The sequence below is a fragment of the Xiphophorus hellerii genome, chromosome 14 (genome assembly GCF_003331165.1).
Source record: "Xiphophorus hellerii strain 12219 chromosome 14, Xiphophorus_hellerii-4.1, whole genome shotgun sequence".
In the NCBI taxonomy this organism is placed as follows: Eukaryota; Metazoa; Chordata; class Actinopteri; order Cyprinodontiformes; family Poeciliidae; genus Xiphophorus; species Xiphophorus hellerii.
This window is the reverse complement of record NC_045685.1, coordinates 12,267,164-12,282,389: the sequence shown is the minus strand read 5'-3', so window position 1 is coordinate 12,282,389 and position 15,226 is coordinate 12,267,164. Positions and strand designations below refer to the sequence as shown.

The following is a 15,226-nucleotide window of genomic DNA, read 5'->3' as shown; positions in this document are numbered from 1 at the left end:
AAACATCGCATTTATTAAATATAAGAAATGCTTAATTACTCCCAGTTCTTTCTTCACACCAATCCCTAAATCATCATTGCATTTGCTCAATACATGCCCAATAGTTTATTCATTGCACTTCCGACAAAATATGCTCTTGCTTTAAATCCCCAAATATTTGGCTGTAGATGAACTGCTCTAGTTGCTACTTGCTGCTACCGACTTCAACTTTTCGTGGATGTTTGAGCTGCTGATTACAAATTTCTTTCATGTTTACAAATTAATTTGGGTTCTTTGTTTAAATTTTTAAAAAATAACATAACAGGTCTATAAGGATGTGGGCACCGGGATTCTAATCAGTTTTGGTGCCTTAATTTTGGCTTCAACCCAGAGACCCAAAGAACTGAGACTGAGCTTTCAGAACCCATATTTCTTGATCAAATGGGGAAAATTATCCAATAACCAAGATAAAATGTAAGTCCTGTAGGACAAGGTATAAAAATGAATGTTGTCAATGTTCTAGCGGTTGAATGTATCACACTTGGGAGGGAACACAATTCACTCATCTTATTGTATGAATCTGTGCAGAAAGCAAGGGTAAGGTAAAATTTAAATACACATTAATAAAACAAAATGAAAGAAGAATCAGTGAACTGACATGAATAAATGAACACTTTCTGCACAATCCTGCCAATAGTAGAGGGAGATAAAAAATAAGAGGTAAAGTGAAAAATTAGTGTTTTCCAAAAAAAGCCAGCTGGACTTCATATTTCACATGATTTGATAGCAGCTACCTTCCGAGGTCTGTCGTAACTCCAGCTGCCCTGTGACCTTCATTCTTCAGCGGGCAGGCAGATCCTTCCAGGCTCTGACAAGATTTATCGGGCTCTGCTAATAGCCTGCTCTCTGCCAGGTAAGGCCTCATCGATACAGGGGCTTCTGCTGCCCCTTTTGCCTGCTGCCTTGCTAATGAACACCTCTGCTCTTTTTCTTGCTCGCAGCCACACTTTAAATGCAGATGGCAGACATCAGCGTCCGGCGTTAAAAGTCTTTCAAACTTTGAGATCAAGCGTAAGACCTTCCAGAGTTTGTTTAGAGTTCCTTGAGCAGGTGACAGCAAAGCAGCGCCTCGAGGCCTCGGTACACGTGTGTGCTGGAGAGAGAATATGTAATAACCAGACAAACAGACAAAAATAATGAACGGTAATCCCTGGGTAAACACACACGCACAGGATATTGAAACCCTCTCAGGCATGTCGCTGCTCTCGTGTGCATGGCGTGCCGCATGATGGAGAGGCTGAACTGTAAGCCGCCCCCCACCAAAACCCCCCGTCCCCGATTGCTCTCTTCTGAAACCCTTACCGTTTTAGGCAACACCACACAAACCTCCAACTGTAAACGTGCACACACCCACACCCACGCGCACACATTTCATCACCTCCACCTATCAACACAGAGAGCACACCCGGCGAGAACAACATGCGCAAACTTTCACACACGTCCCCCCAGGCTTTGATGGATAGTCAGCGAGCGCTCTGCCTCCTGTTTCCTACGCATTAAATCTCGTTTTGGGTGTGTGTGTGTGGGGGGGGGGGGGGGGGGGAGGGGGCTAATAGAAGCAGCCAAGCTGTCCTTTCTCCCTCCACTTTTCCAAGTCAAGTAGTTCCCATTATCTTCTGCTGCTTAGCAAATATGTATGATTGGAGCCAGTTAATAAAAAGCCATATGCTTTGGGTGAAAAAGGAAAACCTTCGGATGCATTATTTATCAGGGGCTATTCATACTTTATCTAATTTAGTCAGGGGAGTTTGGTCGATCTTAATATTTTAGAGGATTCTCGGTATAAAGGAGCAAAAAGTCAGAAAAGGGGCAGAATGTGAAGGGAAAGAGAGAACAGGGGCTTATTTGTCTGAGGCTTAGAAAACCTGACGGTAGAGTGAGGGCTGCACCTGTTATATACACAATAATTACCTCTACTGAACTTATTATCCTTTCCTGTATGTACGCCAACACATCTTAATCTCAAACATTTGTTTTCATTCTAGACATTGACCAGCATAAAGTTCTCATGTTATTAAAATTACAACAATCTCAGAGTATTAGTACAAATAAAATAAAATAAAAAATGCATAGCATGATCTGACCTTACAATTAAAACTGAAAAACTATCACTTTAGTTATGTAAATAATCTAAATTCAGTTATGACAATTCTAATCACCTCATCTCTAGCACATATTTATTGTTCCCAATTGGAATTTTGAATTTGTTTTTGAATGCCTGCGTGTTGCATTTATCTACGTATTTAATATTTTTGTTAGAGCTTGCAGATGGCTACTTAAGCAACGGCTAGTTGTCTGCGTTACAGGTTTGAACCAGAAATATTTCCAGTTAAATTTGTGAGTAATGTATAAGCGTAGAAGCCTTTTCAGCTTACCAGTGAGCAGCAACAGGTGGGGCAGGGACAAGGTTGTTTTACTTTGTTTAGCTGGACACAAGGGCAAAACAGAAAATGTTTGCAATTTTTGAAACCCTAACTTTACAAAACTTTACCAAACTTACCGCTTAGCAAACACAACAGACTAAGCCTGCAAACTGTAGCTTCAGCAAAAAACTACATTACTAAGAGTGACACTGAAGCTACATTAGTTCCTGCACAATGGCTGCCTGTGCTTTTTTCCAACGAGAAATATTTCCAAATATCTGATCGGTCTTCATTCAGCCAGCTAACTGACCATCCTCAGCAACAGATGGGGGGCAACACTCCATTAATCCACACTTTTTACAGCTTCAGACATCTTCAATCATTGTGCCACATTTCTCATTAGAAGAACCTTAGACCATAGGAATATTAAGACATAACATATTTGTGGTTCTAACATCCGGAGCCTCTTAAAACTTTGGTATGTCTTCACACTCGTAACCACCCAACACAAGTTCTGTTCTGTTCTTCTCATTCACAAAGGCCAATGTGGCAATATAGGTTATGGTGAAAGGGGAGGGGACGGTTTAAATCGCCACTGCTTAGCAGGGGGCCAGAGGCCCTGCTGACAGGTCCCTTGACACCGTGACACCTGCGTAAGCCATGCTGACAGAAAGTGATATATCCTATTTATCACTATGGGCTCCTTCACTTGTGAGTGAGCGAGAACGACTGTCACTCATGCCGAATCTGGGCCCAGACATACAACGTTCCCCTCTACATTTATCATCACCCCTGGTAAAGATGTAGAAAGCCTTAAAATAGTAATTCATCTTGTATTGCAGCAGAATAATATCACACTGATGCACTAAAAACATTTCCTCCAGGTATTTAAGTAGGTATCTAAAGCATATTTAGATATGCATTAGACCTGTTTGTGGCAACTTCATCTGTTTCAAATGTTTTCATTATTGTCTTGACCATATAACAGGGTAAGTTTAAGTTTAGACAAATAGCTACTTTAAGTCGCTATTTTTTGTAAACTCATAAGAATCAACCATAACCTTTCTTTGTTAATTTCTTGTTCATGATATGAGAATGTCTTTCCACGCACATTAAAGTTAAAATTTCCCCTATTTTTCTCTAGTGAATATGGTGCTGCAATCAAAGATTGCACCCTAAATTTTCATTTACTTTTACCAGATGAGGTGTCAGTACATGTGAAAGGTGCCGTTTGTGCATTAATAAATGTTCTGAAAACAAGACTTAAAGGAGCTCCATTGCCAAAACAAAGCAACCTTTTCTTCCTGATAGAATGTAAAGGCGACATGTAAACTTTACTGAAACACAGGACCAAACAATAAAAGTAAATGAGTAAATGAAATGATATTTGGCCCAATTTTCCTGGAGACTCGTGCAGTTTTGATGAGCTGCAGTGTCACAGCAAACGCAGCGCCATTATTTTGCCCATTAGTCCCCCAAAACAACAAGCCTTACGTTTGATCCGTGTTGTGATCCCGCTCCTCGACGCAGAACTAGTCCCCGGGGTCGCGCAGCAACTGAGCTAAGTCATGTTCTCATTTAGTTGATTTTGGCTCCCAGAGTCGATACGAGAGGACAGCGACGGAGAAAACAACAAGGCTAGCATGGCGCATCATAAACCTTGGGAGCCTTGTAAAAGTCAATTTGCTGTACAAACTCCTCTGAACAACCGCCGCGACAAACAAGTCCCGCAATGTCGGTGATTGATGGGGCCTCAGGAAAGGCAAATCTGCAAATATGAATCGGCTTTATCCTTGGCGAGCCCTATCTAATGTGATCTCTGCCGAGTATGAAATGAAATTCCACTTTGGATGACATCAAATTGAAAGAAGCGGCGAGAAGAAGGTGGCATCCTCGACACTGCCACTTACAATCAGCAGCATGGAGAGCGATTTAAGGTGGCACGCGGCTTAAATTTCTTGTCTTTTATGCTTTTATTGCACCCCCTTTTCCTCACTCCTTTTTTTCATTCTGCCGTTTGCCACCTTTTCATGACAAGTGCTGAGGCTTCTTCAGGTTCTTCAATCATGAGTATTTATTTGCATGTGAAGACAACCTATCTCACTGGCCTGCGTATGCGGTGAGGAGAGAGTTAAGGAAGGGAGGGAGAAGCAGAACGAAGCAACAATTTACACGCTTTCCCTTATAGGTAAAACAAATAAAGCTCTGTATTAAAATATTATGCAGAGTAATATTCTAGACATTATAGCAACCCGCTATAGCAATCTTCCAGCGTTTTTCTCCCCACTTCTCAGTCTCCACCATTTCTGCCTGTGTATCAGGTATGTCTAATCCGCAGATTAGTAATTGCCTCGGAGCAAATGCATTCAAATCACCAAACAAAATTATACGAGGAAAACGCTGCCCGCTGCAATTTCATGAGTATTACTGTGCTCCCTTACTCCTTCCATTTTCCCATTCGGAACATAAACAACAAAAAAGCCCGAGCGGCCACAGATTGAATTAGGGCCCTAATAGATCCAAAACAATTTTGATAACGTTAGCCACAGTCAGCAGCAGCAAGGACAAGCGCTAATAATAATGTGGCAATAAACAAACCAGCTTACCGCAAACTGCTATTTCTTTTTTTTTCTCTCTCTCTTTTACTAAACGCAAGATTTCCAGAGTGGTCTTTTTTCACATTTAGAGCACTGTCCTGAATTTCAATAATGCTGACAGAAAAAGAAAAGAGTGTTTCTTGTTATGATCATTGTGTTGTTAAAGGAGGATAACTGTTTCAGTGACCAAATCCTGGAAAGCTTTTGACACCAGAGGTAATGTCTTTATTAAGCTGTATGGTCATGCTTGCTAGCGAGTTAACTAGTATCGAGGTACACTGAAGATTGAAGATTTAAAAGTATAGTAGTTTTCACCAGTTGCATGGACAAAGATTAGGTCTGACTCATTTTTACTTTCACTTAAAAAAAAAAAAAAACGAATTCAATGATTGAAGAGATTTACAGTCACACAAAACTTTCTGCAAAGCAGCTGCCTGCAGGCTATCCTGACTAACTGGTAATTTCATCTAGAAATGCATTACTTTATAAAGATAGACCTAATAGATACCACTATTACTTTTATTGACTGCCAAGCAGTAGGTACACTACCAAAATGGACAGCTCAACTTATATCAGATTTTCCACTTCAGTTTAGGGTTGCATAACTTTAGGAAAACATAAGTCAATAATATTAAATATTAACCTCGGCGTACCCAAATTTTCTAGTCTTCTCTTCCTTTTTACATCATTATGATGACCAACCAAACTTCTTCCATCTGGCAGCTATTGTTTGCTATCAGATCGGGAACGCAAAAGGTGCTAATATACATTATGTAATATTATTTTTGCTTATCTGTTCTAAATTAGAATGAGACAGTGGTATTTTCACTATAGGTTTTTATTTTGCGGTTTAGCTCAATGGCGAGTGCTGATCTGATTCTATTAGTGGCTTTTTTTTCTAAGGTGTTTAGGCAGCTACATTTCTCAGGTTGAAACAAATTAGGTCGTAGGCAAAGCGCAACATTTCCATATTGGTTTCCTGCTCCGCCTGCAACCTCCAGGGCAATCACATCCTATGTTTTGGCTACAAATGCCACCTCAATGACCTCCATTTGCATGGTGATATTATTTGTCCTGTATAAGTGTGGTCAGGGGATGTTGGGGGTGGTGAAGGTACGCCCTTTTTTGCAAATGAGTTGAGGTTTAGCCAGAGAAAGTGGCAATGGAGTAACAGCTGGCCATAGGACATAAAGGCAGGGGCGGGTGGGTGTTGCGGTGAAGTGTGAGCAAAATCTGGTTGTTTTCTGCCTCAACCCGGAGGCAAGAAAAGCAGGTTTAAGTCTGTGGATGGGGCCTCCGTCCGCCCTAAGGGGCTACACTGCAGGAAGCACAGAGTACAAGCTTCTGTCGCTCACTGCTGATTAAAAGTGATCCACCTGGGCACAAATGGTGCTTTGAGGTGCAATGATAAAACAAAAACTGATGGGCTTTGCTAATTCAATGGCTAAGTGATTTCATTTCTCTATGCATTACGGTTGGACTGCATTATTTCCTGGCACTAGTCAGAACAGAAACTACTGCCAAAAGTAATAAAGTTAAGTGCTCTGTTAAGAGAAAACACCACTCACCAGCCTTTGGACACAGCAAGTTGAAACGCAGGCATGTAAGGATATGGATTGAGAGAGATGTTGGGTAGGCAAGCCACACAAAAAAAATTAATATGAATAATAGTAGGAACTCCAATCAGTACAGTTTCAGAAAAAAAGGTTAAAAGTGACATTGGGCCTAGTGGAACCCTCACCAGCAGCTGGGTGACGCTCCAGAATCCTCCTCACATTTAGCTTGGCTTAATGACTGTTTAAATGTCTGATGGGCTTAAAAGAAAAGGTTCGGTTCACTGATAAACTTCCTCAGTTGCTTGGTTACCTGCCCGTGCAGGTTGCCTCTGTAGTTATTGTGAGATTAGGTGGGCGAGGGAGGGAAAAAAGAGACGGAACCCGATACCTCCGAGATTACAGTTAGTGTTTCAGGCCTATTCTCTGTCTTCCCTCCCTCCCTGTCCTTTCTATCTTTTCCATCCAAACGTTGAGTCCCTGGTGAAACAGTGGGGGCCATTCTCTACACCGCTAACAGGACTGTCTTTCTTGCGCCTGTCTCTATCTCGTCCTACGCACACGTTGAAGAATATTCCCCATCACCGCTTCTTCAATATATCTAAAAGCTTCAAACATGGATCACATTCAAACGTTTAAGCATCAAAGTTTTTTATATCAATTCAGAATGAGGCTTAGGCTAATTCCAAAAAATATATATTTAAAGAAAGCTCATACGTTTTACACAGTTTGAACTTTAAAGTCTTTAGAATTCAAAATCCAGTCTAATCGGCATCTCTCTGTTTTTATCTCTGACCTTCCCCCACTTGTTGCTTCTCACTGAATACCAGCTGGCTAAGGACTTCTCATTGTTGCTATTTTTAAGACACATGGCATGTCTGTGAACCTGTACCAGAGAACATAACTAACGATTTAATATCGTCTGGTGCTACTTTAAGTCTATAAACAGCTCAGACTCAAAAAGAAGTACACTTTGCTGTGAGGTGAGTTAAAATCTATTTAACAAAGTGTTGTAGATCCTTTCAGAACTGTTATAATCAAGGGCTTACATTAAGACATACCTATCCTTGCACTCTTTATTATGTCTTTAGTATAAGTGACTCTTGCAAGACAACAGAAAATATTTTGGAGCAGGATGACCACTTCATGTCTTGATCTAATAAAAGAGGCGGCTGTTAAATGCTGTAATTGGAGCACATGAACAAACACCTTCTCTTCAATTAGCTCCCATTTGCCGCACCTAAACCGTGCCCTGTTCACCGCAGAAAAACATACCAAGAGTCAGTATTCAGTTTAAATATATTGCTTCCTGTCTCACATTAAATGTCAGACCAGCAGTTTCACATTGTAGAGACGGATGATGTTTCCTTGAAGATCACTATGAGCTTTGTGTCGTAGTTAGTTTGTGTCGTAGTTTGTGTATTTGGGTGTTGCAAACTGACTTCAGACATTGTATTCCAACAAATCCAGAGTCCATAAAGGCTCCTCGCAGCTTTAATGTCGAGAATAAATATATAAATATATGCACTGGCATAGTGACACACAATACATGCTGCTGCCGAAGCAGCAAATAGAGTGCCCTTTTAATTATGCAGGAGACATCCGAAAGCAACAGCACTCCTCACACCCTGGGAAGCAGTTCAGTGAATACACCATATTAGAGGCTGTAACAGACAGAAGCAGGAGGGGGGGAGAAAGAAGGGAGAGCCATAAAAAGGGACTGAAATGATTCAAGAGGAGGAATAGTGTAAGGAAGAAGGGAGGGGAGAAGAGTTATAGAGAGATGATAGTGAAGATTAAAAAAGAAACTACAGCCAGACAAAAAAAGCAAGACAAGAGACTACCATTGTAAGGGGTGTGATGTGGAGAAAACAACACAAAAGTGAAAAAAAAAAATAGGCAGGGACACAAAGATGCTCTATGCACATCTAGAATAGAGTTAGAGGAGGAAAGTCTACATTATATATAAAAAATTGAACAAAGCAGAGAAAAGGAAAAGAGAGAATGACAAAAAGGGCACATAACACTCCTGAATTCTAAGACTAGCACTGAAACCAAGAAAAAGAAAAAAAATCAATAATTCATTAGAGCATAATGTACAAGGATATTGTTCTTTTTCCCAAGAAATGAAAATCAACTTGTTTCATCTGGTTTTAACTTTATTTCTCCTCCGTTTTTGCACCTAACGGTGAAAAATTGCCCAAGGAATGTGGAAAGACTGTGTTCAAAATCAGCTCACTTTTTTTTTTTTTTGGTAAGACCAAAAAACTAGAAAATTTATAGAGTGGGGAAATAGGGAGGAAAATAATACCCTGAAGAAAGGTGGTAAGATAAACCTAAGACAGGAAAAGAAACGGGAGGTATACATGCAAAAAGAAGATAAAGGACTGCAAGACACTGAGGTGCACAACGGTGATATAAAATCTGTTCCCTCTGCTTGGTCAGTGAATTGATTCAGACCTCACAGCAAAGAGGAATTTTAATGTGATCTCTTGGCTAGCTGTTCCTACACTGTAAACCTGACTCAACCCGATGCAAAAGTGCTTTACAGATAGATGCAGACTATATCTACCAACTTTCTATTTTCTTCTGTATTCACAAGAAGGAAAAAGAAGCCTTGTCACATACAGAGGGCAGGTCAGGGCTCGACATGGTTAAGTTAAGGGAAGGGGTGTTGCTGTCCCCCTACCACACTTCTCTTTGGGATAGAATAACTGCAAACCAAGTCCTTATGTGAGCTGTCCACAACACTCAGACACATAATTCTCAAGGTTAATAGTTGTGACGCCCCTGTCAGGAAAGGCGGCTTGGACACATGCTGTGATGAAAGCAAAAAAAGTTGGACATGTTGGGCCAAAGTGAAACAGTATCCCTAACCCGATCTTATCTAATCCTCCTTAGATCTCTTTCCTTTCAATATTACATGTGAATGGCACTCCAAACCAAAACAGATCAATACCACTAACTTGACACACATTAGCTACATAAAGGCAACAAGACTACTGAGACTAGCACTGTCAGGAAGCATTATGGCAGAGAGAACACTAAGAGGAAGAAGCAGAAGACATTTAGGAGTGGTGGAGGGAAACAAAGAAACATTGAGATGTGTCTTCTTACCTGTTTGTTGTACTTGTTGATGGTTTGAGTGCTGTAGTCAGAGCAGTGGTCAGATCCAAGGGAAATGTTATCTCCGGTGCCAACAAAGGTGTTGGCAGGGGGCAGGTCCTGAACTGCCTGGTGCTTTTTTCCAGCTGTTGGTGACTGAGGGTGAAGCTGGACAGTTGGGAGCGGTGAACTGGACTTGTAGTGCCGAGCCAGGTCTGGACTTCCCGGCCCACCGTTGACTGAACGGTAGCGTCCCATGCCGGGGCTGTCTGAAAGCTTCTCATTGACGCCATCGTAGCGCTGCCCATTAGGTTTGGAGGCCTCTACTGTGACAATACTACTATAGAGAGGCTGTTTGGACTTTTGTTTCTTCTTGTCTTTCTTGGGCTTCTTGGATTTGTCATGCTGCTGAGGTGTAAAAAAGTCCTCATGATCTTTCTTTCCTGCCTCATAGCCATTCTTGTTCTTAGGGTGGCAATAACGGGCCATGACAACAACAAGAATGATGAGAATGACGGTCATGATGCCCGAAACTACTCCAATTACAATGCTTAATCGTTGTTTGCTGAGATCATAGTTGGGGTCACCAGCGATATTGGTGTTCAGGGAGGTACTCAGGCTCTTAGCCACCTGTGCCTCCACAATTGTGGAATTGGAAAGTGTCTCATTTACATACACGTGAACCAGGGTGGTGGTGCTCTGTGAAGGCTGACCACTGTCATTCACTTGGATCACAAGTCTGTGGAGACCATAGTGTTTTGGTTCCAGCTTTGCCATCAATGAGATTACCCCTGTGCCCCCATCAATCTCAAACAGCTTGAAGGGGTTGCCCCCAATGATGCTGTAGTTCAGGTCTGCATTGATGCCAGTGTCCGTATCGGTGGCTATGACAGTTCTGACAACTGTCCTGATGTTACTGGAGGGAGGGAGAAGGGTGTAGGAGCTGTTTATTGGGAAGGTGACTGTTGGTGCATTGTCGTTTTCATCCATGACGAAGAGTGAGACTGTGGCGGTGGCGGATCTGGGTGGATCACCACCATCCACAGCTTTGACACGGAATGTGTATGTAGTTTTTTGCTCCCGGTCAAAGGAGAGGGTGGAAAAAATAGTCCCAGTTTCATTCTCAATAGAAAAGATTTCCTCCTCCTCCTCAATGAAAAGACCCATCTCTGCATTTTGGCCTTTATCAGCATCAATTACTGTGACCATACCAACAGGGCTGTTAGGGTCAAGATTCTCTTTGACATAGAAGGTGAACACATCCTGCATGAACTTTGGATCATTGTCATTTTTATCCCCCACGAGAACAACCACAGTAGCAGAACCCTGAAGAGTGTTTATGCCCTTATCTTTAGCTATCACTTTAAATTCATAGCGCTCTGTTTGCTCTCTATCCAAGATGGTGTTTACTCGGATGTCTCCACTGTCTGCATCAATAGAGAAAATCCCATTTACAGATGAATCGAGGGAATATGCTATTTCAGCATTTTTCCCACTGTCAGCGTCAACAGCTTTTACTGTTGTCACCCTCTCGCCAGGGGCATTGCTTTCAGGGAAGGATACCTCAACTACATTCTGGCTGAAGATGGGAGGATTGTCGTTAGTGTCACCCACTTTGACGATAAGAGAGTTATTACTTGCCAGACTAGGGCTTCCAGAGTCCACAGCCACTATTACCACATTGTATTCCTGTGTGGCTTCATAGTCCAGTGGTGCAGATGTGTGGAGAAAATACTTTTTTTTATTCTGTTCACCTTCCATCTCACTGGCTGGTTTGAGTTGGAAGGGTACATCTCCTACGACTGTGCAGGTTACTATGCCATTCTCTCCTTGGTCTCTGTCCGACACCTGAACTAAAGCAATAGGTGCGTCAACCATCACGTCCTCAGCTACGTTTGCCACTCCGTCTTTTAGAAAAATGCGCCCAATTTTTCGGATTTCAATTGCTGGGACATTGTCGTTCTCGTCCTTGATATTCAGCACCACTGTTGCCTTATCCACTTTGGGTGGCTGGCCTCGGTCACGAGCCATTACTGTGAACCTCAGTTGGCTAACTTCTTCACGGTCAATGCGGTGCAACACACTTAGCCAGCCAGTGCTCTCATCCAACCTCAGCAGCCTTCTCACGGACTCTGTGGCTGCCCCAAACACATATTCAATTTGACCATTAACCCCCACGTCTGCATCAGCTGCTTTAAGCTGGAGTATTGGTGCACCAGGGGAGCTGTTTTCCGGCAGGTCAGCTTCATACACGTTCTTCTCGAACCGCGGGTTGTTGTCATTTACATCAGTGATCATTACTCTCAGAATGGCCTGAGAGGAACGTGGGGGATCTCCTCCATCCCTAACCCGCAAGGTGAGCTCATAGGAGTCTCTCTGTTCTCTGTCAAGGGCCCCTTTAATGATGAGTTGGGGTTGCTTCTCTCCATCAATAGTGTCAGCAACTTGCAGTTCAAACACACTGCTCCTGCTCGCGCCCTCCTCAAATCTTCTTTTTCCAGAGAAGGAATCCCCAGAAGATCCCAAGCGCCTTGAGTTTTCCCCATTGTCCTGAATTAGCTCATATCTCTCTATTCCATTCCTGCCAAAATCTCTGTCTGTGGCTGTGGGCAGCAGATAAAGGGTTCCAATGGGTCTGTTTTCCTCCACAGATAGTGTCAGGACAGGAGAGGGGAAAGACGGAGTGTTGTCATTTATATCTAATATGATGACTTTCCCCTCAAAGAGGTCGACCCAGCTCTGAGCTGGTCCAATCACGGACACCTCGAAATCTATGAAACACTCGTTCTCGTCAAATATCATTTGGCACTGCTGTAATTTCTCACGGTCTATCCGCCTCTCGTTGGTGGTGAGCTCACCTGTTATGTTGTCTATTTTGAAAAAATCCGAGCCGGACTCCAGGGTGAATGTCACCTCGCCGGACCCGGCCACAATGCCCAGGTCGCCTGCTACGTTGCCAACTCTGACATCGGCAGGTCCCTCCTCCGCCAAGCGGTACCGGAGCACTTGCTTACTCGCAGCGGGCTGATGCACAAGCTGCAATATGAGCATGCAATAGTACAAACAGTCCACTGCTGCAGTCGTCCCCATTGTTCAGTCCTGCAAAGATGTCCTCGGAAAATGTTTCAAAAGAAAAAAGTCCCAAAATTGATGTTAATTGACAGTCTGCGTATAAAAAGGCAATCTCGTTCTCATTAGGAGCGCAGTCTTTTTCTTTAGGATGCGTGAGACTTCATCCTCTCGTTTCTGCTGCAGTGGAAAGCAGCAAGTGTACGCAAGGAGGGGGGCTTTCCTTCAACCTTAATTTATTTATTCTGGGGGGAAAAAAATAAAAAAATACAGAGACTGTCTTTGCTGGGGAGACTCCGTGCGCTCCGGACTGTGCCGAAGTGCAATAGTCCCGAGCATCAGCGGAAAGTGAATGCAGTCCGGTTCGCTCGCGCTTTTTTTTTTCTTTTTCTTTTTTTTTTTACTCACAGTTTGTAGAATCTTCTCTCTCTTTTCTTTTTGATGACGAGGAGGGCTGGGAGAGGGGAGAGCTGAACTCTTCGTCCGTCTGTCCTGATGTTAAGTCCACATATATCAGAGGCGCGTAGAAAGGAGATGCCCGCGCAGGTTGCAAACTCATCCCACTATGCAGGGTTGAGCGCGGAGCTCGTCACCTCTCCTTTATATCTTGAAGGTAATATGCAGCAGATAACCTGTCTGGCTTCGTTATTCTGCCTCCTTCCTTCCTTTCTCCCCTCCAAGTCACTCGCAACAAGCAGAATACTATCACTCTCTCACTCCTCCTTTTCCTCCTCCTTCTCGTCTTCTTTAACGAACCAACTCCAGTCCGCAAAAATAAAATAAAAAATAGTAGATATAAAAAAAAGAAAGAAATCAGGGCTGAGTACAAAAGAAAAAAAAAAACAATGAAGCTGGCAAAGTGAAAAAGTGTATATCCGACGCAGCTTTTAGGTTGAACTCCTCTTAGACGTTCTGCGTGTTCAGCGTGGACTCTCCCACTCACCCTTTATCTCTCCCTCACCTGCAGACGCGCCGCATGTGTTGGCAGCCCCTATCTGCAGCACTGTGAGAGGGATTCACAAATGATATTGCAGTCCCTTTCTCTCTCTCTCTCTCTTCCTCCCTCTTCTGCCTCTCCCTCTTTACCTCTCTCTCTCTTTCTTTGCTGGCAACGCACGTAAACGGGTCGAAGTTGGTCTTAAACGTCGGGGTCAGACTACATTTGACACAAAAAGAAAATGTGTATTAATTATATTCAGTTTTCTTCCCCTTCGCGCTACCCCCCTTCCCCCCCCCACTTGGAAACACTGGAGATATGCTTACTTCGTTCTCCATTGAGCGATATGACGCAACGTGACTTAATCGTAATATTTTTACTCATACTACACTAATAACGCACTTGTACATATAATTGTTAAAGTTCCATATAGAAAGCAATGCAAGATTTAAAGTCGACTTTTGCACATTCCAAATATATATATATATATATATATATATATATATATATATATATATATATATATATATATATATATATATATATATATATATATATATAAATTGGCAACAGAAAAGCCACTCGCAGCAGCAGGACAGACAGCGCTGCGCTTCCCCCGGTGGCTACTAGAAATATAAGCCCAGAAATGCGTGTGGTCGCCGGCGGCTGCCTGCATGTCAGCTCTCTCTCCCCCCCTGCATGCGTGATGCTCAGTCCACTCAGCAATCAGGAATCTGACACCGTGGCCGCACATCTTATGAATTCATTTACATACAGTGGAAAATGACGTTAAACTCTTTATCCGTGGCTGCGGCGCAAACCCACTTCCCTGCGCTACAGATATGCGTGTCCTGTACAATTCAGGTTGCAATTTTGCGCATCATACAAATTTCCCCCCCACTTTCTTTTAAGATAAAACTATTCAGGTGGAGTCATCATTTTTAACAGCAACTGTGCAGATTTTTCTGTGCAGCTGTAAGTGGAGCGATGGCGAAAAAATAAAATATATAAATAAATTTAAAAAAAACCCGAGACGTCTCTGCGTTTTACTGTGCGCGAGGACATCCTCAACTTTTCAATCGGGCAAAAATAGTCTCCCTTTCTCCTGCAAGGGACCGTGCAAGTGCTGTGTGTTTGTGTGTGTGAAATTATAGACGGAGCGAGCGTAATGAGTGAGTGAAGGAATGGGGGAGAGTAAGGTAGGGAGAGAAGGAGGAAAGGGGAGAGAGCGGGAGTCTGTCTCAGCAGCTGCACCTTTCAACTGACGGCAGAATTCCAACAGTGTCTTTATCCTTGCTGACGGGCGCCCTCTATTGACCAACTATAGATAAAAAAAAAAAAAGCATGGTTTTGGGAGTAGTCTGGGTGGAATCCATCTGGACTTGCACCTGTACCCTGTCTCAACGATGAAAATGTAATTTTTGTAAAACAACAACAACAAAAAAGACATACACACGTATACAAAAAGTTCAATTTTGTCTTGCCAGTTCTTAGAATGGCTTACGTGTGCTGTTGATGTAATTTTGATATTTTAGTCTACTTCATGTTGTGTCCTGCAGGTTA

At 42.7% G+C, this 15,226-nt stretch overlaps 1 protein-coding gene across 6 annotated transcripts in view; it reads right to left on the bottom strand.

Annotated features, from left to right (window-relative positions):
- The window catches only part of pcdh7b (protocadherin 7b), a 134,738-nt gene extending 120,990 nt beyond the window's left edge, over nucleotides 1-13,748 (bottom strand). For 3 of the 6 annotated variants that reach the window (XM_032582634.1, XM_032582632.1, XM_032582633.1), the window contains exon 1: nucleotides 9,670-13,748. In XM_032582634.1, coding sequence (XP_032438525.1) covers nucleotides 9,670-12,747 — 3,078 coding nt within the window. In that variant the 5' untranslated portion in view covers nucleotides 12,748-13,748. The remainder of the gene's footprint in view (nucleotides 1-9,669) is intronic. The other 3 variants (XM_032582629.1, XM_032582630.1, XM_032582631.1) reach the window with 1 other exon arrangement.
- Between the last annotated feature and the right edge of the window lie 1,478 nt (nucleotides 13,749-15,226).